The sequence below is a fragment of the Periplaneta americana genome, chromosome 5, assembly GCF_040183065.1.
Source record: "Periplaneta americana isolate PAMFEO1 chromosome 5, P.americana_PAMFEO1_priV1, whole genome shotgun sequence".
NCBI classification, from domain to species: Eukaryota; Metazoa; Arthropoda; class Insecta; order Blattodea; family Blattidae; genus Periplaneta; species Periplaneta americana.
In genome coordinates, this window is record NC_091121.1 from 8,112,508 (window position 1) to 8,139,597 (window position 27,090).

General features: G+C 35.3%; 2 protein-coding genes across 3 annotated transcripts in view; both read right to left on the minus strand.

The window, feature by feature from the left end:
- The window catches only part of LOC138699444 (ribosome biogenesis protein BOP1 homolog), a 32,715-nt gene extending 16,994 nt beyond the window's left edge, over positions 1-15,721 (minus strand). The window contains exons 1-7 of the mRNA XM_069825316.1: positions 15,565-15,721; positions 13,585-14,109; positions 12,122-12,273; positions 9,702-9,819; positions 4,494-4,814; positions 3,923-4,090; positions 1,750-1,924 (exon numbers count right to left, since the gene is read on the minus strand). Coding sequence (XP_069681417.1) covers positions 1,750-1,924; positions 3,923-4,090; positions 4,494-4,814; positions 9,702-9,819; positions 12,122-12,273; positions 13,585-14,109; positions 15,565-15,666 — 1,561 coding nt within the window. The 5' untranslated portion in view covers positions 15,667-15,721. The remainder of the gene's footprint in view (positions 1-1,749; positions 1,925-3,922; positions 4,091-4,493; positions 4,815-9,701; positions 9,820-12,121; positions 12,274-13,584; positions 14,110-15,564) is intronic.
- A 9,267-nt stretch (positions 15,722-24,988) lies between these two features.
- Positions 24,989-27,090, minus strand: part of LOC138699446 (C-Maf-inducing protein-like) — a 900,368-nt gene continuing 898,266 nt past the window's right edge. The window contains exons 13-14 of one of the 2 annotated variants that reach the window (XM_069825318.1): positions 25,936-26,041; positions 24,989-25,854 (exon numbers count right to left, since the gene is read on the minus strand). In XM_069825318.1, the coding sequence (XP_069681419.1) occupies positions 25,730-25,854; positions 25,936-26,041 (231 nt within the window). In that variant the 3' untranslated portion in view covers positions 24,989-25,729. The remainder of the gene's footprint in view (positions 25,855-25,935; positions 26,042-27,090) is intronic. The other variant, XM_069825320.1, reaches the window with a different exon arrangement.

A 27,090-nucleotide genomic window follows, 5' to 3' on the forward strand; every position in this document is an offset into this window, starting at 1 on the left:
TGTGAATTAAGACAAAGAGAAAGAAAGGCTCTCAATATCTCCTTATAACCTACACACACGTGAAGCAACTTTCACCTACTTAGTACTGTAGTAAGGGCTGTCCACAGCAATGAACAATTTTAACACATGCAACCACTGCTGTCTTTTTAAGATCACAAGTAATTTGGGATCAGGGATGTGTCAGATATTGCCACTTTAGGTTGGACTTCATTTATTTTATGAACCCAGGTGAATGCCGCTGATTCTAAGCCAGGAAATAGTTTTCTGAAGAATAAAAAAAAAAAAAAAAAAAAAATGGATAAAAAATTATAAGATCTGGCAGAGGAACAGACTTGGAAAGCATGTTGAAACAGACGATCTTAAGGAGCACATATCTCTCACAGCACTGTTGAGGAGCAATAAACTCTACGCATATCCTGTGGCCAATGCAATGCCATTTAGTCATCATGGAAAGTGAAGCAGTGTACAACACACCTTTGTGCGAGATCGTGCGTATTGGTTTCCGCACAAAACCAATCCGCGGAAAGTCTAAAATTCCACATTCAGTATTGCCAACCTAACACACATAACAATTTCCCTCTTCTTACCGCTTAAGCGACATATTGATTTTACTGCTTTAGGCTTTTAACATATTATTTTTAGAGACGTTCAATATAGTAATAATTATAAATTGGAAACTTACCACTGCAATTTCACCTAAATTGTACTGTTAATTATTGTTTTTAAATATTTGCAAAAATTAAGTAAACTCTACAACTCCACTAAAGTTACTGCATTCGTGATGCAAGTAACATTAAGGAAGCCGTGAAAAAATCAACAAGATTCCAGACTCTTCATAGACCGAGGGAAAAAAAAAAGACAGATGTATATCACGGCCTGCTGGAGTATAGTAAACACAGAAAACATTTTAAGGCAACAATGTTGAAGATAGATATTTTTGTTTTGCAAATTTGCCGTCATTGAACAGAAACCAAGATGGAGATTTCATTGCATGCTATGCTATGGCCATGTTAGCCATTAAGAATTAGAAATTGTTAGTGCCTTTTTAAATGCCTAGTTTAGAATTTTGAATGCCTATTTTGCCTGCCATTTCAACTGTTTTTAATGCCTAAAAATCCGCAGCTTAATAATCACGCATTCCTCTGCTGGACCCTGTTAATTCATGAATAATTAAAATCCCTATATAACAGACTAGGACAGCTTCAGATACTTGGGGTGTACTATAAGCAGTAAAATGAGCTGCTAGAAGTCAAAAGGACAATAGCAATGGTAAAGAAAGCTTTCAATAGGAAAAGAAGCGAATTTTGCGGATCTCTGGAAAAATAACTAAGGAAGAGACTAGTGAAGTGCTTTGTATGAAGTGTGGCATTGTATGAGGCAGAAACATGGACATTACGACGAAGTGAAGAGAAGCAACAAGAAGCATTTGAAATGTGGATATGGAGAAGAATGGAACGTGTGGAGTGGACAGAGAGGACGAGAAATGAAGCTGTGCTAGAAAGAGTGGGTGAAGAAAGAAAACCGGTAATGCTGAAACTGACCAGGAAGAGAAAAAGAAATGAGCTTGGCCACTGGCTAAGAAGAAAATGCCATAGGAGCAGTGAAAAACATGAGAATACTATGAATAAATATAAAACTAGTGTTTAAACTACTCTTATCTGAACTGACACAAAGCACTACTTGTTTGTAAACATAACATTTCCCACATTAGCACTTCCAATGAAACGTCACTCTTCATGAACACTTTACCTTTGACAGTCATGTCATCAGATCCTGATACCAGGTACTGTCCTTTAGGCTCAACAGCTATTGCACGAACCATGTCAGTGTGACCTTCATACACCATGGACATTGTAGTTGGGAATGGCTGCAGATCCTTCGGGCTTGGTAACTGCGGCAACAGCTCTTCTGGTTCAATAGTCAACTGGAAGAATATAAGCAAAATTAATTATATTTCAATAACTTGACACAGCACATTGATATTAATTTCTTCTGCCATTTGGTAGAACACCATGCATGTATAACCTGTTTTTCTGGACATGTTTTCAAATTTTAAATTATCAGCATTATGCAGAGATGATGTACGAGGGTGGATCGAAAAGTAACCAGAACCGAACTGTTGCACACACATGCTTTGTAGTTACAAGTTGTGCTGTTAGGTGATGTTAGTTTGGGGTCTCCCGCGAGACCGTTAGTGAGCTGGCGTCAGAGTTAAGTGGTTTGTTTGTAGTGCTGTGTTGTTTGCGTTCCTGTTTCAACCGTTTGGCGATTAGTGAGATTGCCGACCACAAGGAACAAAGAGTGTGTGTGAAATTTTGTTTTCTGTTAGGGAAAACTGCAGCCGAGACCATTGGGATCCTTCGGTAAGCCTTTGATGATGATGATTTGGGGAAGTCACAGATCTACGAGTGGTTTTCCCCGTTTCAAATCTGGCAACATGTCAAGTGAAGACATGCCACGCCCCGGGCATCCTTCGACAGGAAGAAATGACGAAAACATTGCCAAAATCAAACGTGCAATTGATGAAAGACCATTGACGAAGTTTCTGAGCAAACGAACCTGTCATGGAGCATGGTCCTGCGAATTTTAACCGAAGATTTGCACATGAGACGGGTGTCTGCAAAATTTGTTCCTTGCTTGCTCACAGATAACCAAAGAGAAAACCGCGTGAGAGTTTGCCACGACTTGAAGAGTGAAGTGCAAAACAATCCAAACTTTCTTAAAAGAATTGTGACTGGGGATGAGTCTTGGTGCTATGGGTACGATCCAGAATCAAAGCAAGCATCGAGCCAGTGGAAAACTCCAAATTCACCACGACCCAAAAAAGCATGTCAAGTGTGATCCAATGTGAAAACAATGTTCATTTGTGTTTTTATGTGAATGGCATTGTCCACAACAAAGAGTTCGTTCCGCCAGGACAAACAGTGTACCAACATTTCTATTTGGATGTGTTACGAAGATTACGAGAGAGTGTGCGGCAAAAACGGCCCGAAATGTGGAGAAATGGGAACTGGTTGCTTCACCACGACAATGCTCCAGCCCACACAGTTCTGACGGTCCAACAGTTTTTGACATTGGAGATGGAGCAGCTGGCTAAATGTGAAACTCTTAGGACATTTGTGGACCTTCCATCAAAATATTGGGAAGCAAGAAGGATGATGACTTCATTGTTAAATCCAGAGAGAGAGAGAGAGAGAGAGGGAGGGAGGGAGAGGGAGGGAGGGAGGGAGAGGGAGAGGGAGAGGGAGAGAGAGGGAGGGAGAGAGGGAGCGAGGGAGGGAGTGAGGGAGGGAGGGAGAGAGGGAGAGAGAGGGAGAGAGAGGGAGAGGGAGAGAGAGGGAGAGAGAGCGAGAGAGAGGGAGGGAGAGAGAGAGGGAGGGAGGGAGGGAGAGAGAGAGAGGGAGGGAGGGAGGGAGGGAGAGAGAGACAGACAGACAGAGACAGACAGACACAGACACAGACACAGACAGACACAGACACAGACAAAGACACACACACACACACACACAGTTTTTGACAAACAACAACATGGTGCTTGTGCCTCACACACCCTATTCACCCGATCTGGCTCCATCGGACTTTTTTTTTGTTTCCACGGATGAAGAAATGTCTGAAAGGAAAGTGATTCAGTGATGTAGATGACGTCAAAGAAAACACGCTAACAGCTTTGAACAGTATCCTGCCTGAAGAGTTCCAGCACTGTTTTCAGCAGTGGCAAAAGCGTTGGGACAAGTGCATTAATGCACATGGACAATATTTTGAAAGGAACTAAAGTACTGTGAATATAGAGTTCAATAAAAATGCAAAAAAAAAAAAAAAAAAAAAAGAAACATTCCAGTTATTTTTGGGGCCCCGTCGTATGACGACATTCACTGTTTGAACAATAACTAAAGTGAATGTAACTCTAGTAAATAGTACTAACCCTCATTTTCCTGGCTCGTGGACACAGGTACAGATCAAGACAGCGCTGGAACCTCTCCTTAACATAGCGCTCATAAGCCGGCACGGCACGTAAAGAGCTGTACTTCCGTGGAATGAAGTGGAGTTTCCTCTTCCAGGGAGCTGTCCGTTGTTTGTTCCACTCCTTAAGCTATTTTCAAACAAAATACAACATTTTTACAATTAATAATAAAAAATATATAGACTACATTTTTAAGCTAATTTAATACAACCAGGTAATAACTTATTTAAAACAAAATGCAAGCAAGGAATAATGACGCTACAATTAAATCCAAAGCGATAGGAAATTTTTCATATGAACAATACTGTTCTATTATGTTGTAATGAATAAGAAATTAGTTAAAAAGGTAACAATTTGACCTACTTCCAGTTTAATTTCTCAAGAAGCATTAAAATACATTCCAGAGCAAAATGTGGAATAACAGACGTCTAACAGCAGGGGAGCAATTGATGGCGGAAATGCTGGAACATCTTGCAGTTCCGTGTTTATACTTCATATAACAAGAAAGTAAAGACAAAAGACTTCAAATTACCTCCTTCTTGTCGAACAAGTATTCTGGTGGAGGGTTGTACGACTCAGCGTGCCCTGGCAGATGGCGTTTGGGTGCTGGAATGTGGTTCTGGATGCGTCTCATATGCTCTACCCCTTCGTCAGTTTGCCATAACATATAGAAATTAGGTCCCTCGCTTTTCTTCTTCTCTTCTCGAGGTTTAATCCATCCCATCTTAATGGCATGTACCATCTTTGCCACTTTCCTGGCCTCCATCTTGCTTGGCAAGAATGACCGCTTGTGATCAGGAACTCTAACAATTGGAGTCTGCATAACTTCTGATGTAAACCATTCCACCCACGGCTGTCAACAGAACAAAAGAATGCTCAGTACACGTGAGTTCCAAAAACAGTAAGAGAAGTTTCAAAAGTTCTCAAAATTATTAGACTATAAAGGAACAACTGGATAATACCCACGGCAGACCAATATCGATAGTCGACGCTATTCGCTGGCCACTAGTTACCGGGCCGTACCGAGCCGTATCAAACAAAATATAATCGAAATGGTGGTAGTCAAATTCGCGACTATATTCTTAAATAATTCACTCCATTAGTCAAGTTCAAGGTTTTATGTAGTACAACGGCGGTTTTTTGAATGCATTAAAAGAAAATGAATATGTAATAAGATCATAAACTAGGTTATCACAAGGAAATTAACAGGAAAAAAGGTGTGTTTCACGGAATACCATTAAAATGACGGAAAGTAAATTTCCAGTTAAAGTTCGCCATGCGTAAAGTACGTAATTATGACGGCGTTGCTGTTTTATTTCTGGCCTATAGAAAAATACCTAGCCTTTTACGAAAAAAAATTTTAGGAACCATGAAATTATTCACCGCTTTCATTATAGGCCTATTATTTTTTTATCAATATTACGAATCAAAAACAGTCATATTATATAATTTTAACTACTACATGGACGAATGAAATCAAGCTAACCTAACCACACCTAACCAAAGCTAACCTAACCTAACCAAAGCTAACCTAACCAAAACTAACCTAACCTAACCAAAACTAACCTAACCTAAGCTAAGCTGACCTAACCTAAGCTAAGCTGACCTAACCTAAGCTGACCTAACCAAAGCTAACCTAACCAAAGCTAACCTAACCTAACCAAAGCCAACCTAACCTAACCTTCGTAAATGCAAGGTCTGTAACCGAATCAAGAAGATATCTCAATAATTTAATCTGCAATGTACAAGCAAAAATAAATTCAAGTAAGGATCACGCTCCCACTACATGAGAGGTCCACGCATGCGCTACAGCAAAACTGTTTCTGTCCCGAGCCTCTCATCTAAGGCACTCGTCATAATTTATTCGCAATATTTACGCAAATACACATTGTCGCTAACAGTGGTGCTATCTCTCAATAATGTTCAGAACGAAGGAGGTAGACAGAGAGAGAGAAAAAAAAAGAAATATAGCACAAAACTGTTTTGTCTCAAGACTCTCATCTAAGACACGTAATAAGTCACGTAATCTACTTGCAATATATTTGCGCAAATACACTTTGTAGCTAACACTGGTGCTATCTCTCAGTAATGTTCACAACGAAGGAGGCAGAGAGAGAGAGAGAGAGAGAAAAAATGTCTCCCGCCAACTACGCCACACACCAACGTCATGTTCTTATGTTGGTGACATTGTGTATTTACTTAAATTTGGTGGTAAACGTAACGGCACGGTTCAAAGTGACCGTGCTAATTCTCCAGTATAGCGGACTATAAATATATACATTCATGTTTTCAACTAACAAGCAAACATTCTGGTGGGAGCAGATAAAAAAAGTTAAAATTTTTTCTTTCACCATGTTAATAATGTCAAAAGAAATGCTTATACAAATTTTGGCCACTCGACCGCAATTACGAGGTCCGTAAAAATAAGTTTGCCAGGGGCCATTAACAGAAAGAAAACACAATTTCATTGAAAAAAAAAATATTGGAACAGACATAGCAATTGTTGAGCTATTTTTCAACATATTTCCCACTGGAATTGAGACATTTTTCATATCACGGATCAACAGAGAGGTGCAGATGGCTATCAAATGCTGGTTCCAATACCTACAACACAAGGGTACAAAAACTGATCCCATGGTATGACAAATGTCTCAATTCCAGTGGGGGATTTGTTGACAGATAGCGCAACAATTATTGTATCTGTTTCAATAAATCTTTCCATGCAATTGTGATTTTTTCTGTAAACAGCCACAGGGAAAATCACTTTCTGGACGGCCTCGTAATTGCGGACGAGTGGCCAAAATTTGTATAAGCACTTCTTTTTACATTATTAACATGGTGGAAGAAAAAATTTAACATTTTTTTCTGCCCCCATCAGAATGTTTGCTTGTAAGCTAAAATAAGATATGGCTGTGTGTAATGACAAGCACTCAGCAATGAACAACTTTAAGTTCAACTTGCTTTCACTCCAGGGCAGTTATCTGCTGTTTGCAAAGTCGCTAAATTGGACGAAAAGGCTTAAATAAAAAAAAAATTTGCTGATTTATGTGCAATGACACTTTAAATTTAATATTCCAAAATATCAGCATTAAACTCTTCCAGCAAGCAAGTGTCTTTTTTAATAGCTTTGTAACTGTATGCAAGTCACACTTTGGTTGTGTCCCCTTTTTCTTAACTATTTTTCTTCTTTTGGCATTTTTCAAACTTTGAGTATACCGTAAAGAGGGGTGACTTTGAACGTCGAGGTGACTTTGAACAGTAATTTAGCACCTTTCTAAATTAAATGCTGCACCCAAATGCGATAAAACTGTTTAAATTGTCAATAAACTAGTTCAGTTCTTTCGCAATAGGGTACAGCATTTAATTTAGAAAGGCGCTAAATTACTGTTCAAAGTCACCCCACTTTACGGTACTCAGTGTGAAACCTATTCCAGATAGAAATTTAATTTCTTTTTACCACATATCACCATGGTGATGCCGGTGTAAAATTATGAGAATTGGGAGAAAAAATCTGGGACAAAAAAATTCATAATTATAAAAAATGTCAAATTTTGAACGTTTATGAAAAAAATCAGAAGCAAAGCATCATGAGAATAAAACCATCTTCAATGTTTTACTTTTAATAGACAGAAAAGCACTGAACAACAATATGTAAAAGTTTCAGACCTCTACCTTTAATTGTTCAGGAGTTGAAAGTACCAAAACATTGAAAATTTAACAATGTCAAGATCGCATTTATCCAGTCTCCTTAAATTCCTTTTTAGCAAATATCTCAGAAACTATAGTAAGGACACAAGAATACGGGTATGAAGATCACGTGAAGCCAGTAAAGCTGATGCAGTCACTCTCTCTCTTTCCTCTACTGTAACAAGTATATATATTTTTGCCTTAAGAGTAAACCAGTCCCTAAGAGAAAATAACATATGTGCACTATTTTCTTCAGAAGTGTGTATTCTTGTTGCTTCTGCTACAAAGGTTACGTCAGTAAAGTATAGTTTTAAGAATCTGAGAACATTATTCTTAAATTAGCTTTCAACTGTATGTTGAAATCATCAATCTTCCTAATGTATCCAGCTGTTTGCTTACAACATAAAGTCCACTGTAGTCTATTGAGTTGTTTTTCACGAGAAATGAGGGGTATTTTGATCGGTGTTCATTATAGATGCCTGTTGCTAGTAGCCAGAGTTGGGGTGTAGTCAATATATACTGCAGGGCTGTGTCTTCTGCAACTGGTACTGATGATTTTAATTTACTTCTTTTGTGGTTTATGGATGGACAGTATAGAAGAATGTGTCCCATATCTTCATCATGATTATTACACCACAGACAAGTAGGATTATCAGAAATGTGAAATCGGTGTAGGTACAATTGAGTGACAATGTGACCTGTTCTGTTCTGGCTCTTGTTAAAAATGTTTTTTTTTTATCCAATGCCACCAGGTTGTCTTTTCGACATTTCTGGTCTTTTCTCCTGGCCGTGGCTTAGTTGTAACCCACTTCTGAGGTTGGGGCACCTGGAAGGCGGAGTTACATTACCCCGATGATGTGATAGGATGATTTATGATAATGTTTGAACATGTCTGGGCAAGTTTTTGTACATTTCCAGGTCATTTGGCTTCTTTTGTACAGACTGTAAAATTTTTCCTTTGTCAGAAGAGAGCCAATTGTTGATCCATAGGTTTGTAAAATGAGACTTTACTGAAGCAAAAGCATTGGATAGAGATATCACTTGAAGAGGACTTGGTTGCAAATATGTTGCCTGTTTTGCAATATTATCGACTGTATGTTGAAAGAAAAGAATAAATAAGAGATATTTTAATAAACTCACATTTGAAGTTTATTATGAAAGTTTATTGTATTTGTATTTTAAAATACGAAAATGTACAAAGTTGTATTAGTATCAGTCTAACAAAAAATTATGAATAGCTTAAAAAGCCAGAAGTACTTGATTTTTTCATATTATCAAAAAATCTCTACAGTGCTCAATTCAAAAACGTTATCAAATACAAAAGATATGTAAACAAAATCTGACTAATTTCTCATGCAACATCAATTTACCTAGAATTTGTCCTCATTTCGCTGTAGTAGTAATACAGGCAATTGTAACTACAGGCATTTTAACTGTCTTTTTGCAACTGTCTATACATGCTGAGTTGAGTAGAAGATAAATTTAAAGAAGGCCTCTGACGAGACTTGAAACCTTTCTCGCCTACTAAATCTGTTTCACCATGGGGTGATATCCATTTCAGAACAACACTTTCACTTCATTTGTATTGCGATGACAATACCTCTCTAAAGTCTAGATTTTTGGCTTAGTGCACACATGTATTAAGTACATTTTCCGGTAAAATTGAGTTAAGTACAAAATCAGAGTCCTGTGAGGTCTATCTTCATTGTGCACAAATGTGGGAAGTGAATAATAAGATTTTCCTATGTTATGTTTACTTTTTGAGAATAGATGTTAATTGAAGTGTAATTAGGTATTGAAAATTAAAACTCGTTTTCCTCAAAATTAAGAAATTAGCACTTACAACATGTGTGCACTAACCCATCGATTTGTTTGCATAGGTCACTGTTTTTTAATCAGAAAATATTGTTTTTCAAATGCTTTTAGCTACAGGATAATAGACAACGTATGAAAATGGTTCTGAAGAACTTGTTTGAAAATAGGCCTACATGTTTTCTGCTAACAAGAAAGGAGTAAACTTTCACATCATTAGATACATATTAAAGGTACTTACTGCACAATCGTCGAAGTCTGCATCTGGGATTTTCTGGGCTTGAAGTCGTTGGATTATATCCACATCTGCATCAGATAATACGACATCTTGACCAGTCTGAGGATCTCTCACAGTTCGCCTGTAATAAATGGATTTGGCTATTGTAGGTGCTGGTTTGTTTAGTTTAATTATTTTTTCTAGTTCTTTACTAATTTGTTTACCTTTTTATTTAAAGACTTTGGCTTTGTTGGTTAGATTTTTAGGGGGACGATTAGTTATGAAATTTCTAAGGTTGATATTGGTAATATCCTGACGCAAGATCATGTTCCAAACCAATTAATAAATGCAACCTGTAATTTATATTGTGAAAATTATACTTCAGTACGTACTGGGAACAATCAAACTGAGTGGAAATCTATTAATCAAGGTATCCGTCAAGGTTGTAGCCTATACCATTACTAAATATATGGATCATATGATTAGAAACTGAAAAAGAACAAAACATGGTAATTTTAATATCAATAGAAATTTAGATATATTACTGTTTGCAGATGATGTAATATTATTAGCAGATTCTGAAGATGGCCTCCAACGTTTTGTTTTCCAATTAAACTCATTTCTGAGGAATATAGAATGGAAATTTCAGTTGATAAAACTAAAGTAATGGGATTCATCAGAAAAAAACCATCTCCACAGCAAAATTTGCCTTTATAATAAACCTGTTCAACAAGTCTCATGTTTTAAATATTCGTTGAGCTATGAACAAGAAAAAGATATGAAGAGTTCGCAAGAAAAACGATGAATGTCACATTTCTGTTAAGGATTAGATAATGATCTGAATCTATAACTGCAAGATGTAGTGCTGTTTCTATAGAAAATAAAGGAAAGGATTACTGTATTCGTGGTGATAATTCTCCTTTTTACCATTTTTCATAAGAACAACATTAAATTTCGTAGTGATCCATTGAATTAGATAATGACATCAACCTTAACAAAACTGTGACATTCATCGTTTTTCCCGCGAACTCTTCATATTTCTACAAAACTGAATAACTTTAACTATGCAATGAATACCATTAATAACATTTTTCAAACCTTCTCTTGTCCAAAAACATACGAGAATTAAAGCATTGGTGAGACCTGTTCTCATGTATGGAAGTGAAGCTTGGACCATACGTAAATGTGATGAACACCGAATCAGTACCAATGAAATGAAGTTTTTAAATTCTGGCTACACTAGGTTAGACAAGAAGAAAAATTTGAATATTTTGAAAGAATTAAATATTGACCCAATTTTAGAGAAAATTCAAAATTATAGACAGAAGTGGAAATCTCATATACTCAGGATGCTTAGAACAAGGATACCACGCCAAGCATTAAATTACGGCCATTAAGGAACAAGATCTTTGGGCCGTCCACTGAAACGATGGTGTGAGACCGTAACAGACACCAGGCTTAATACGTGATAGGAAGAAGATGAAAGATATTGGTAATAAGCTAACACCTATCAAATTTTATATATATTCAAGATTTCATATTACATCAGAGAAAATTACAACAAAACACAAGATATCTCCCTGGTACTTGGAAGTATTTTCACTGATTAATAATTAGGAGAGCTAATATAAAAAAAATAAATTTTAGCATTGAAATCCCTACGGTGCATGTTCCAAATCACACCACTGTATGTATATGTAACATTCTTCACATGTCAAAGGTTAGAATTATTTCTAATTTTTAATCACTTTTAAAGTGTATATATTTTGATGTACCGAAGTACATATGATATTTCCATGCAGATATTCTGCGTCATCACATGATGAAAGAGAGATGGAACGGAGAAAAATTCTCTCCGGAGCCGGGATTTGAACCCGGGTTTTCAGCTCTACGTGCTGATGCTTTATCCACTAAGCCACGCCGGATACAATCCCGACGCCGTTTAGAATGGTCTCAGAATTTTTCTCCGTTCCATCTCTCTTTCATCATGTGATGACGCAGAATATCTGCATGGAAATATCATATGTACTTCGGTACATCAAAATATATATGATATGCGTAATAAATCACTTTGTGATTTAAGACGGCGCCCATACCGTTGGATCCCGGCCAATCAGTCACTCATCTGAGTGCACCTCAACACATGTATGTATGGACTTCGGTCCTGCGTTCATAGACATCTATGACGTAGTGCAGAGGGCGGCCACTAGAGGGAACCCAAGAGATGGAGCTTAATCTGAGACGATTCTAAACAGCGTCGGGATTGTAGCCGGCGTGGCTTAGTGGATAAAGCATCAGCACGTAGAGCTGAAAACCCGGGTTCAAATCCCGGCGCCGGAGAGAATTTTTCTCCGTTCCATCTCTCTTTCATCACTTTTAAAGTGGGCAAAGCATTGTAAAACAATACATAACAATTAGTAATAAATGGATATATACAAGCTTACCAAAAATTAGGATCTTCCATTCTTCTAAGGAAATTATCAAGTTCATCTTCTCTGACAGGTTTTAAGAGTTTCTTTCCATCCCAGTCGTATCCCAAATGTGCATAGTCATCATACCAGTTCGTGGGGATGTTGCCGACTGTGTTGCGAATGTCCTGCACAGAAAATATTATTTATTTACTACAAGAACACAAGTCCTCCAGCCTAGGACATACAGGGACGTCAGTTGTAACTGTGTACACCTGGTAATTTCTGGGCGGGTCCTTGTCCCGGGAGATGGGTAACATTATACTAATGCAGTCATACGCGTCAGGAACTGAGAACTGGCAGTATAACCATATACCCATACAGAGGGTAGCCTGGGTGAAAAAAGGTGGCAGCCCCACCAAGGTAATCAGAAGCAGTGGAGCAATCTTCTTAAATCAAATATTACTGAAAATGAGGTGAAATTGCAAAGCCAGACTTTGCGTTTAAATATATGATATTGTGTTTGTATATATGGCTCAATAAAATTTATGTAAGCTTTGTTGATATAATTTATATCTTCATTTTATTTATTTTATTGGGTTATTTTACGATGCTGTATCAACATCTCAGGTTATTTAGCGTCTGAATGAAATGAAGGTGATAATGCCGGTGAAATGAGTCCGGGGTCCAGCACCGAAAGTTACCCAGCATTTGCACGTATTGGGTTGAGGAAAACCCCAGGAAAAACCTCAACCAGGTAACTTGCCCCAACTGGGATTCGAACCCGGACCACCTAGTTTCACGGCCAAATGCTCTGAGCATTACTCCAAGGGTGTGGACTCCTCATTTTATATTTGTCATATTTCATCAAATAATTCGTAATATTATATTAAATGTCGTAGTGTCTGTTGAGATAGATATACTGATTCTACGTAATATAAAATGGAATTATGTGTTTTTAGTATTTTTAAGCCTATTTTGTGCTTAATGAAACTGATGTGCTATTAAGTCATTCTTGAATAATAAGTATATGTTTCTATTATTAAGTGTTACTATAATAATTCAGTTTTTGAAGAAGAATTCTCACTATAGTTTTATATTAATTAAATATTATTACTAAATAGAACATAAATAGGTAATCAAATGTACACTTATTTATAACTTGAAATTTGATGGTTTACTAAAGATTAAACAAAGATTCCACTACATAATTTAGATATATCGTAAATGCAAATTGTATCTGATGAAGCCGTATAATAGGCGAAAACGTTCATACATTATTTTAATATATAACATGTATTAGCTTATGTTAATATTAAATTGATAACTCGTAAGACTGAAAAATTAAAACATTATTTATTGTATTTAAAAAATTACTAGACTAAAAAAAAAAAAAAAGTTGTCTTAAGACATGGTATAAAAATGCTTCCTTTCACTAAAATAGTCTGCAATGAGGAAACATATCACCTTTTTAAAATACCCTCCGAATAATGTCTTACCTCTTCGTCTGACGTGTCACTCTTATATTCGTCATCTACTTGACTAGATACTCTATTTTCATCTAAAACTGTTTTCTTGTTTGTATTGTTTTTATTTGTTTTATATACAGTTTCATTTGTAACTTCTATCTTCTTTTTGTCCACTTTTGAAGGTGAAAGACTTTTCTTTTTGACTAACAGCTTGGTTTTATCAGATTTTTCTTCCTCATCTACATCAGACAAACCACTCCCTTCTGAATTTTCACTTCCATCATCATCATCATCATCTTCATCTTCATCTTCATCATCACTATCTTCCTCTTCATCTTCGTCCACATCTTCCTGGTCATCATCTTCAACTTCAGATTCATTGCTATCACTATTAGAACTTTCGTGTTTGGTATCCTCGTATTCTGAAGATCCACTATCTCCAGCATCACCAAAAACTACTTCATCGTCCTCTTCATCAGATTCACCTGACTCCTGGTCATCCTCAGCATCAGTACTATCTTCGTCATTTGAAAAGGTTGCGAATAAATGTTCATCCTACAAACAAATACACATTAATGTAAGAGAACAACATTTTCATCAGCATCTTTAAGTAAATGCATACAATAACAAAACAATAAATGTACAGTAAAACCTCGTTTTAACGTTCCCCTCCCCCTTTTTTTAATAGGAATTCCCATTTTTAAGGAATGATCTGTTAAGTCCCAGCCAAATTACCATAAGAATATTGAATTCTCGCTTTTAAGGAATATTTTTCAAGTGGGTTTTGTGATAATGTAGCTACTTTCAATAATCAATAGTAATGGCATATTCGATAGCACAACTTAATCAAAAGTAATGCAGCGGCACATACTGGTGTTATTTCTTATCATTCTTTCTGGTTTTGCTTTGCGTTGCTTCCACAGAGTGGTTGCATTGCTTGCTTTGTTGTCGCAAGTTGTGTGGTTCCTGTTTCAAAGTTCTTTGTTAGTTTATGCTGTTTATGCATCGTTATAACAACAGCTAAATGGAAGACATTAACTATCAGATGAAAAGTGAAAATAATAAGGGATGTCCAAGCTAAATCTCAAATAACACTATCGCATATGGTAAAAAAAGCATGGTTTGCAAACTACTTCATTATGGGGAACAATGAAGAAGAGGAAAAACGAAATTTTCAATGTCGAGTTTCATTATGATTTGGGTTCCACCAAATGGGAAAACATTCGTGCCTCACCATCTGAAGAGTTAGACGTAGCCTATAATGAAATGTATTGAAATAATAATTGTAGCCCTAATTAAACGATGTTTGGTATATAGCATACATGTTAGCAATATTAGTTATTTCAGCCTTTCCTTCCCATTTTATCTAAATCTTTTAAGGAAAACCCCTATTTAAGAGGGGGAAATAGGGTTGAATGGTACACGGACTTCGAGGGATGGCAGGACTGGTCATTAGGATGTTAACGGTTAGGTCGGTTCGGCATCAATTGTGATAGTCCCCATGTAATTTTACGTTCCCCCCCCCCTTTTTAGGGACTCCCATTCATTTAGACGTAACTAGCTTATGCTTCGAACACGGGTAATTGCCAGTAATTTAGAGCTATCAGCATTCATTTTTCTCAAACAATAGGTACACAATAAATAGTCGAATACGTAGTGGGGATAACGTCACGAAATGGAACAAATTGCAAAGAGGTTGGGATAACGTCACGAAATGGAACAAATTGCAAAGAGGTTAAGTATTCCTTGTTGGCATAATTTATTTCCGCTATGTGTCTCTACTCAAATGTAGTCAATTTCAATGCCCCCACAAAATATTACTATTTTACCTTATAAATATTAGTTTTCAAATAAATAATTTAAGTATATTAATGTAATATTACTGACAGAATGCAATTTTCAGTTATGACATTACCACATGTTCATTCACAAGCATGTGTCTACACAAATTATGGTTTGAAAATGAACTATAGATTACAATGATAATATTCCAGATTCCACATTACTCACTTTACTTTCATCTGCTGAAGCAGTCGATGTATGTGATTCACTTTCTTTTGAAATATTTGAAATTGGAACTTTCCGCTTCAAACTACTCTTGAGAGGCGCCATTTTCACTTAACCATAGAGCAAGTGCTGCTAGCAGAGTTGCCAACTGATGTTTACGGAAAGTCGCCATACAGAAAATCAAAAGTTGCTAGATTCTTTATTACCAATAGAGAAAATTTCATTTATGTCGCGAAAGGGTGCTAAAAATTTCGCTAAATCCCTATTTAATCAATAGAAAATAAAAAGGAAGTTGTCGTCGGAAAATTACTTAAAAATCGCCAGTTTTAGCAACAGAGTCACTGGCTGCTATAGCCAGTCATTCTATTCTCGAAGGCTATAATCGTCTCGTGCTGCTATCTACATTTCAACTCTTCAAGAACTTGGAACAGTGTCACCAACGTAGCAGTTTCGTAGGTAGATCTAGTTTTTTTTTATTTTAAATTAAAAATTCTGCATCTACTTGTGTATAACTATTGAAGTTACAAGAGAATGAAGAAAGTTACACAACGCACAACTGCACGCATTGTATTCTTCATCTGACATAATTAGGAACAAATCCAGACGTTTGAGATGGGCAGGGCATGTAGCACTTATGGGAGAATACAGAAATGCATATAGAGTGTTAGTTGGGAGGCCGGGGGGAAAAAAACCTTTGGGGAGGCCGAAACATAGATAGGAGGGTAATATTAAAATGTATTTCAAGGAAGTGAGATATGATGGTAGGGACTGGATTAATCTTGCTCAGGATAAGGACCGATGGCGGGCTTATGTGAGGGCGGCAATGAAACTCTGGGTTCTCTAAAAGCCATAAGTAAATACATTTACTATATTTTCCGATTAATTTAGGTACTAAAATTAAACCCTTAAGCATGGTTAATATAGGAGTCTAGCTATATTCAAAATTACAGTTAGCTATTTTTTCTAGTGGTGGCTGGTGGTTGAAAAAAATAATTTTCCTTCATAAAATCAGTAATTACATTATAAATCCCGTCCGGCCAAAATTATACCATTATTCCATGAATATGTCGGGGGCACAACACAACATAGAACGTTCGAAAGTAATCATATAATGTTATAAGAATAATTTACTCATGCTAAATCAAACTATTCTTAAAACTAGAAAATATTTAAAAGAATGTAACAGAAGAATACTGTAATGTTTCTTCCCACCCATAAGCAGTGCTGACTAGATCAGACGCTATGGACAGTACTCTATAACAAAGTCGCCAGTATGAAAGGATGATTCCGAGCCTTTAGCATGAGACGAACTCGATAGCTCAGTTGGTAGAGCGCCTGACCGGAGTACAGGAAGTCGCAGGTTCGAATGCTGCTCGAGGTTGTGAAATTTTTCTTTCATACCATGGCATGATTGTGACTATAAAGTATTTAAATTCATCAAGAATACTGCAATCTATAAATCTATAAAAAAACACACACACAATAATCCACTTATTTGTAGAGAAAATCTGTATCTTTCTTCTTGGTTCTTGCAAACAACATGGGGAAATAATATTTTCTTTTTCCACACATGTAGGCTACACATATGTACAACAGCATTAACAACTCAATTTCGGACTCTAGCCTCCTCTATTTTTTTCCTCCATTTCTCTCTGTCAAGCGCCATTCTCCTCAATGCTGCAGTTCCCATAAAATTCCTGGAGTAAATTTCTCTCTGCATCTATCCATCTGTTCTTCGGTCTTCCAACTGGCCTCAAAAACTAGCCCTATGTTCCCGGAGACAGGGTGGCCCAGCTATACCATGGAGCACTAGGTAGCTCAGGTACTTCAGGTTGCTAATTCTCCTATACTCACAACTGGACCCCTGAGGAGTATATCCACATACAACCACTGAAACTTCTCATATATTTTACGTTTGGATTAAAATTTCTATTAAACGACCTACTGGTAGTCTTCGTTTTAACACATTGTGATATTCCAAGTAACGAAGTTCGTCTGCAAAGTCGCTTAGGCCCGGTTGCAGAAACACCGATCAAAATATGATTGGCAATCAAGGAGGGTTTGATTGGCCATCAGTTCTATTTCTGTTGCAGAAAGAACAATCAGTGTTTGATCGGAGATCAGTCTTCCATCAGATTTGATCAACAGATTTTTGCTGGTCAAGTCACTGATCATCGATCAAGTAGGTTATTTATATTGTTCTGTTTGTAATGCAGTTACTGTAATTATATAGTAAATAGTTACAGCGTAACAATATTGTTTTCGACATAATGGATTCTTCTGATGAAGAAATTTTAGAATGAAAAAAAATATTATTAAGAAGAAGGCGTTTCCGTGATGGACATGAATTGTCTTTATGTATAATGACAGAGAATTTGAGCAAAGATTTAGGTTAAGTAAGGATTCGTGTGTTTTGTTACTTTCAAAAATTGAAACAAATAGGCCTATATGCAGACAGACAAATCGAAACCTTTCACTTTCTGCTATGAACCAAGTTCTAATAATGCTGAGATTTTATGCTGTTGGAATTTTTCAGATGGTCTTGGGTTATCTTGTTAGGGTCCACAAATCAACTATTTGCCGAGTAGTTAGGAATGTTACGTATGAAATTGCTTTGTTATGGCAGGGTCTCATAAATCCCCAAACTTCAAAGAGGGAACGATTTGAAATCCAGAGAGAATTTTCAGCCATGTCAGGATTTCCAAGTGTAGCCTAATATTGGTTGTATAGACTGCTCACATCCCCGTCCAATCACCTGGTTGAAATGATGCCGAACTTTATCGAAATAGAAAAGGTTTCTTTTCTGTGAATATACAGGTAATATGTAGTCTACACCATCATTGAAATTCTGGAATGTTGTAGCCCGTTGGCAGGGTTCTACACATGACAACACAATATTTTTAATGAGTAGGTTACGAGCTCAATTTATAAACAGACATGGGAAATGGAATTATTTTAGGTTATGGAGGCTATGCATATTGCAATTTCTTGTCGACTCCCCTAGCAAATCCCACAACAGAAGCCCCCTCACGTTTTTTTTTCTTTTTGCTTCATTTTTTTTTCACTATATTGTAGTCTATATACAAATAGAATCCGCCTGTTTCCTTTTTACAAAAAGCAACAAACCAGCAAAACATTCACTTGTTTTCCTAGTCACCGCCCACTTGATGCATTCGTTTCGCGACTTTTAAAGAGCATCAAATTGGCTGTGGTTGCTAAATAGCGCTGTTGTCAAATGTATTTCTTTCCCAAATCAGCAATTAGTAAATTGAGACAAGTTGATTGGAGATTCACGTTTGTGCAACGCAACGAACAATCAAATAAATCAGACATCAACTGACTGGCGATCAGGGACTGATTTGATTTGCGTTTCTGCAACCGGGCTCAGATTTTTCTTCCGAAGTAAGTTCTCAAATAACTGTTCTAATAAATGCTGTGCAGTACTCATTTTTATTAGCTAAAATAGGAAAGCCACCTTCAAATATTTATCTCGCACAACACAATAGTTAGCACTAATTAAATCATTGATTAAAGTTCTCGTTAACACTTTGTTAAAAACATAAAATTTACTTTGTCATACGTTAAAAGTGTTAAAACTGTTAAAAAAGGTATTTACCTTCGACAGACGGCCCGTTTCGACGCTATGTGTCGTCGTCTTCAGTGTCTCTTGAACCACTGGTGATCTTGACTCTGCGATGTGCAGTTGTCGATGGTAGGGGTGGGGGTGTGTTGCTCCTATGATGGGGGTTGGCTGTTTGTATGTTATGATGTATTATGACGTCAAATAATGTGTGCGTATCGAACTGTAAGTTGTGTGTTAAGTATATATTGTGAGTGTGTTATTGTATTCTTATATATTTCGTACTGTTCTAGGATGTTTAACTGTGAACTTTTTGGTGTGATGTGTAAAATTTCCATATCTGTTTCTATATTATTGTGGTCATGATTATTGTTAATAATATGATCTGCATAATTTGATGTGATGTAGGGTTTGGTTGTAGCTTTAATATGTTCATTATATCTTGTATGAAAGGATCTTCCTGTCTGTCCTATGTAAAAATGTGGGCAACTATTGCATTTTAATTTGTAAACTCCAGTTGAATTATATTTATTTGAATGTTTAGCGTGGTTATTTAAGTATTTCTGTGTTGTATTATTTGTTTTGTATGCAATTTTGTACTTTAGTTTTCTGAATGAAGTTACAATTTTGTGAGTATTGGTATTGTGATATGTTAATGTTATGTATTTATTCTCGCGTGCTGTTTGTGTTGGTTTGTTCTGTTTTTGTTTTGCCTTTTTTATTAGTGTGTCTATTATGTTAGGGTTGTATCCATTGTCTTGTGCTATATATTTTATTGTGTTTAATTCTTCAGTGTAGTTGTCATTGTTCATTGGTATATTAATTAATCTGTGTGTCATTGTACCTTTGTGTGTACCTTTTTTTAACAATTTTAACACTTTTAACGTATGACAAAGTAAATTTTATGTGCTACTAATTAAATATTAACACATGCTAGAGAAGTCCTACTCATTCAGAAGAAAGCAATAAGAATTATCACACAAGAACCAAGCAAAGCACATTGTAAACCACTGTTCATACAGGAGTCCATCTTAACAGTTGTTAATGAATATATTCTGGAACTCCTTCTTTACATCAAGAAAAATCTTTATGGCTTCACCAGTAGGATGGATAAACATGAGTATAATACTCGGAATAAAGAAAAACTGGACATACCATTTTGCAGACTATCCAAAGTTAAAAGTAGTCCTAACATGTTGGGCTGTAGGATGTTCAACATGTTACCACAGGAAGCACAGGAAGGGTCACTTGACATATTCAAAGTCAAAGTGAAAACGTGGCTTCTTAGAAACCCATTCTATTCTGTACAAGAATATTTTGAATCAGAAAATCAAGCTGTTGATATTTTTTAGGTTTCTTTCTCTGAATTGTATTATTATTCTGTAATATATTAGGAAATTCTCATAAATTGTTAATCAAATCAATATTTGTGATCAGTGTGTTACAATTTTCATCTAGATATTAGTCTAATTTTGATAATCTTGACTCTCAATTGTAAATTCTAAGGAGTATTTGTGATCTTTTGTTTTATGTTTAGTGTTGTAATAGAATAATTTTCATTTTTGCACTATAATTTCACACGTGTAATTTGACAATGTCATTAGCTTTTGCTATAACGACAGCTAATAAATACTATACTATACTATACTATACTATACTATATTATACTATACTATACTATACTATACTATACTATACTATAAGTAAATACTGTACTCAAGCCAATGGACCTCACACACAAAAGTTACAATCATAAAGAAATGGAACCAGAAAGAAAATATTTGAAGTGTTGGAGAGAGGAGAGTGACTTCTTGGAACCAGGTACGATAGATTTTAACACAAGAAAGTCATATAATACATATTCCGAAGTGATACAGTGTTAAAAGTTGTGTAATCAAGATGTATAATAATTATTTATTGCTTATAGACTTGAATACAAGTAATAAGTATTGTCAAAATGAAGTCTAATATCAAAATACAATAAAATTAAGTACCTAATATAAGAAGAAACATAAACCTCATGAAGTTCTATACAAAAGCACTTCGTCCCCCTGGGACTTATGCAGCTTCCTCAGATAGATGCCACCTGTATACAAGTCATGGTAGGTACTACATCCTGCTGCATCCTCAATCGACCTGAAACTATTGAAACACGATAGATGAAGTTGAAATTAATGATGGCAAAATGAGTCCGAGGTCCAAAGTCAAAACTTACCCAGCAATTTTGCTTCAATTGGTTGAGGAGGGAAAACCTCGGAATAAATCCCAACCAGAATTTGAACCTGGGCCCACTCGTCTCACGGTCAGACGTGCTAACCGTTAGTACACACCAGTAGAACCTCTGAATTCATTACTGAAATAAACTTCATGAAGTAGGATTAATGAATGCCAGGTACATTGTTTTGAGTCTGGTTAGTGAAAGTATTTTTTCAACAGCAGAGTTTTAAAATCATTTTATTCATTGGTATGAATCGACAAGACAACAAACAGTCTTTAAGGCGGAGGCCATGTTTGCCTCAACCCTCTCCTTACAACACTCAATAAATAAACATTAAATAATGCGTTTTCCGTATACACAGTACAGCCTCACATACAACAATAAGTGTTACAATTGTCTATTTGAAACGTAATCATAAGAAAAATCAGTAATACTCATATATAGGAAGATTATACAATTAATTATTAATAAAGCTAAAGTAAATATTTCAAAATTGGGCATATAAATATCAGTTTGATGTTGGATTTGAAGATTATTTAAAAAATATAAGTAATTATGTAACAAATTATAATAGTACATTATGCAACGAGCCTATAATGGTAGTAATTAAGACGCGAGTATGTTTGTTTATGAAACGAGCGCAAGCGAGTTTTATAATTTTCATACGAGCATCTTAATTACCATTATAGGCAAGTTCCATACGACTTTTTATGCTCGACCATATTTCTAACTTGAAATCATTCATAAGTATTCATGTTATGGTTATCTAAGTGAGGAGCGGAACTGAGATGTGCGCAGACGCGAAAGTATTGATTTTTTCCGAGGAACAAATGTCATTGACCTTAATATAATCTAGAGAATAACATGAACATTAATCTTGATATAACCTGGAAATTGATTTAGAATTGAAAAACGAAATGACAAATTGAATTTATTTGAATATTATTTACAATTAACGCTAATTATTATAGTAACAAAACATAAACCTTCTGCGACAGTATTGGATTTCCAGCTCCGTGACATTTCGCTAGTTGTCTTTCGATTGCATATCCGAGAATAATCGATACTTGCGGTTTTATAATGCTTCAATGGTGATTTCTCATTGGCTGAACAACTGAACTATAATGAATAGGTGTACTTTAATGAGGTGGATTAAAGGGCTACTACCAGGTGTATAATTACTACATTTCGGCATGGTCGAGCATAAAAAAAATTATTAAAACAATAATTTTCCAGCATACCACAAAACACTATTTGACAAATAATACCATGTAACTCTTTTCAAAACATGTGATTCAACCTTTCACAGATGTATAGCCCATGTTAGATTTACTGGTAATTGTTCCGTTCCTACAACTTTTAACTGTGGTCTCATCTAGAATACATATTTTCTTTGGTCAGGCTTTCTAGAGTAGGCACTGATATCATTTGTTAAACAGTGATGTACGATCACGCTACAACCCAGAGGGAAATTTGTTTAATAATTTGACAGTCTTCAATTGCCCTGAATAAAAAATCTGCTCATGGCCATACAAACAGTAAGTGTATTCCACTAAATCTCTTACAAATCTATTTTCTCTCCTCCTATACTGTTTCTTAAGTTATTTATCTTAAAATTTAGTTCTATTATTATATTCAAATTTTCTTGGGTACATTATGAAATTGACTTACCGGTATATATTTTGAGCACATATATGCAGAAATAATCTATTATTGAAATTACGTGTGATGTAAACAAAAGCTAGGAGTTAAGCTTATAATATATTTTCAATACTCACATTAGCTTCTGTCTAAAATGTAGTACATAATTAAGGAAGAAAAAGTTGATTAAATGGCGATCTTAATCGTGTTAATTATGAAAGCATATGTGACTTACAGAATCAAAATCAAGATTTACAAAACCCTAATAAGACCCATTATAACATATGGTACAGAAACATGGGTTCTGAATAAAAATACATGCAAACAACTAGCAGTATTTGAGAGGAAAATCTTAAGAAGGATATTCGGAGCAATTGAAACAGTGGATGGATGGAGAGCCAGATATAATAATGAGATATACGAACTGTACAAGGAATCGGATTTGGAGGCGCACATAAGATGTCAAAGACTGAGATGGTTGGGACACGTCACAAGGATGGAAACAACAAGGAAAGTGAAGATTGTCTTCAATAACAACCCAGATGGAACCAGATTAAGAGGAAGACCGAGAACAAGATGGTGGAACTGTGTACGAGTGGATGTGAATAGATTAGGAATAAGGAATTGGAGGGAGTTGGCTATGGACAGAGAAGGATGGAAGAGAGCCATAGAGGAGGTTAAGGCCCACCTGGGCTGTAATACCAAATAATAAGAAGAAGAAGATGTGACTTACAGCTGTTTCGGTGCTACTTGACACCATCCTCGGAGCCTACTAGATCTTGGGGCTATCTCAACTTCGCTGCCTGTTGTGTGGGTGCGTTCGTGTGATGAAGAGTTGTGTCAAATAGTGTGTGTGTTCTGAAATTGATCTGTGTGTTGAGAATTTGATCAGGGTGTGTTTTAGTGTGTCTGTATATTTCATATTGTTCTAGTGTGTTGAATTCTTAGTTTTTGGGTTGTATGTGTAGGATTTCCATGTCTTTATTTATGTTATTGTATGTGTGGTTAGCATTAGTTATGTGTTCGGCATATGTAGATGTATTGTGTCCTCTGGATATTGCTTTAATGTGTTCTTTGTATCGAGTTTGGAATGATCTGCCTGTCTGTCCAATGTAGAAACTGTCGCAACTATTGCATGTGAGTTTGTATACGCCTCTGTGGTTGCATTTATTTGTTTGTGTGTTGAGATGTCTTTGTAGTGTGTTTTCTGTTCTGTATGCTATGTTGTATTTCTGTTTTCTGATTGAGGATGCGATCTTGTGTGTGTTTTTGTTTTCGTATGTTAGTGTGATGTATTTCTTGTGTTCTTGTGTTTGTGTTTGTTGAGTTTTTGTTTTGTCTTCCTTATGATGTTGTCTATTATGTTTGGGTTGTAACCATTTTCTTGTGCTATGTATTTGATTGTGTTCACTTCTTCATTTTAGTGTTGTTGGCTCATGGGTATGTTGAGTAATCTGTGAAGCTGAGATAGCGCCAAGATCTAGTAGGCTCTGAGGATGGTGTCAAGTAGCACCGAAACAGCTGTAAGCCACACATTCTTACATAATTAACACGAGTAAGATCGCCATTTAATCAATTATTTATATTCAAGTGTTAAAAGTAGTGTACGAAAGATTCAACATGGAAGAAAAAGTATAAAATATTAATCTAATATATAATCAATTTCAAGTCTTGTTCTATCAATATTTATATTGTCTATGACTTGCATAATACAGATTCCCTACTCATAAATGTTAATAAAATCAATGATATAAAAGCAATGTCTGAAATAAATCTCTCAAATTACTAGCTATATTGGTCCTTATGTTTTTCATATGAAATTATGCAAATTTTAATAACAATTCTAAAATTTATTAGTAATATAAACTTCAGATTTTTTTTAAAAATGGTGTTTCAGTATTTATACTTCGGTGTTTTTGAAATGGGACAAGGTCCCAATGTTTTTTTTCTCTCTGTTTTAGTGAGAATTACGACATTCTTCTCTTCAAATGAGGTGATACAATCAAAATCGGAAGTAAAAAAAAAGTATATGGCATGCTTACAATAGCCATTTTATTCTTGCATAGATGTGCCCAATTTGTATCTATATATCAAATTAATTCGAATAAATATTGTGAGATATACAAAAACGGACACTTATTCTAGAAGTCTAAAATTATTTTTGTTTTGTCGTTTTGTTTTTATTGACTTGTGCTACTAACCAGTAACAGCTTTATTAATATATTACAATTCTGAGATCACATAACCTCAATAACAGAAAAATTATTTCATATAGGCAACAGGCAACGCTTCAGTATATTTTGTGCTTTCTGAAATTACTTGCATTTGGACAGCCGCCTTTGGACAAATATACACAGTAATTTGAATCATGTTCAAAAATCAACTATGTGTGGAATAAATAATTAATCTGTACAAAGATATGTGCCCTTGTAAATCTGGTATGAAGGAATAATCTAGTCATTATGTTTACACTATTATTGTTAATATTGATATCTCAAGTCTTTCAATTTTTATGTTATCACAAGTGCAATTATTTTTTTCTAACGAATCACTCTTCTTGCAGTACTTCGTAAACTGTTTTCTGATGTCAGTGTGATTAAACATATATATGGCATACACGTGAAATGTCATGAACTTGTATCAAAACCTAATATTACACTAGAATCTTGAACACAGTATTGTTGCTGTAATAACTCGAACTTCTTCTTTGCCGGCCGCACTTTTGCACCTTACCACGCTTCGGTATAGCGCACATCAAATTCCTGCAGAGCTGGCAATTTCTGCTTCAATATCTCAAAAGTCTGTGCTGAAAGTTTGGTGCTGTTAAGGTTTAATTTTCGTAAATTTGTCATGGCTGGAAAAAAAAAAGAGAGGATTTAATAAATTTTTTAATTGTATTCTTAATTGAAACTGAAGTGACAAATGTTATACTTACAGGCTAAAGCTGCAATGCCTTTATCTGACACAGGAGTTTCGCACAGATTTAGGACTTGTAGCTTGTGTAGGTGTTCAGAAATCATCAATAGGCCAGCATCACCGAACTGAAATGAAAGAGATGCTATTACATAATAAGCAATATTTAATGACGCTGTATCAATTACAAGGTTATACAGAGTGAATCTAAATTCAACCGAGAAACTTCCAGGACTTGTACAGAACATCCAACTAAACAATTAGAGACAGGAAATCAATGGTACCACGAGTGATGTTAGAGTAAACCTTTCATGTCAAAACGTTACAATTTTTCTCTCCTTGTAGATCGAATGTAGATGTGTAAGGGGAGACTCTACTGAAAATCATGAACATTTTCCAAAAAAAAATTTATTGACTATTTCATTTCTATACTTTCATATGCCAACTGGATTTAGTTCAATTCTGATTATAAATAATATGTTTAATTTTTTTAAATTCAGTTCAATTCTGATTATAAATAATATGTTTAAATTTTTTAAAATTCAGTTCAATTCTGATTATAAATAATATGATTAATTTTTTTTTTAATTCAGTTCAATTCAGATTATAAATAATATGATTAATTTTTTTTAAATCCAGTTCAATTCTGATTATAAATAATATGTTTAATTTTTTTTTTAATTCAGTTCAATTCTGATTATAAATAATATGATTAATTTTTTTTAAAATCCAGTTCAATTCTGATTATAAATAATATGATTAATTTTTTTAAAATTCAGTTCAATTCTGATTATAAATAATATGTTTAATATTTTTTAAATACAGTTCAATTCTGATTATAAATAATATGATTAATTTTTTTTAATTAAGGCTGTAAGGAGGCGTGGCATTTATAGAGTTGTCGAAATTATTTTTTCAACAAAGAATTCTTCATGTTGAATCTTTCATACACTACTTTTTTAACACTTGAATATAAATAATTGATTAAATTGATCTTACTCGTGTTAATTATGTAAGAATATTATGGATTTATTAATTTGTCCTACAGAATAATATCTGTAATATTTAAGGAGAAGAATTCGATCCGGTGCTGTGGATTGAATTCGGCGTAGCTCAGTGGTCAGAGCGCTTGATACATAGAACCAAGGACGCGGGTTCGATCCCCAGCGCCAGAGCG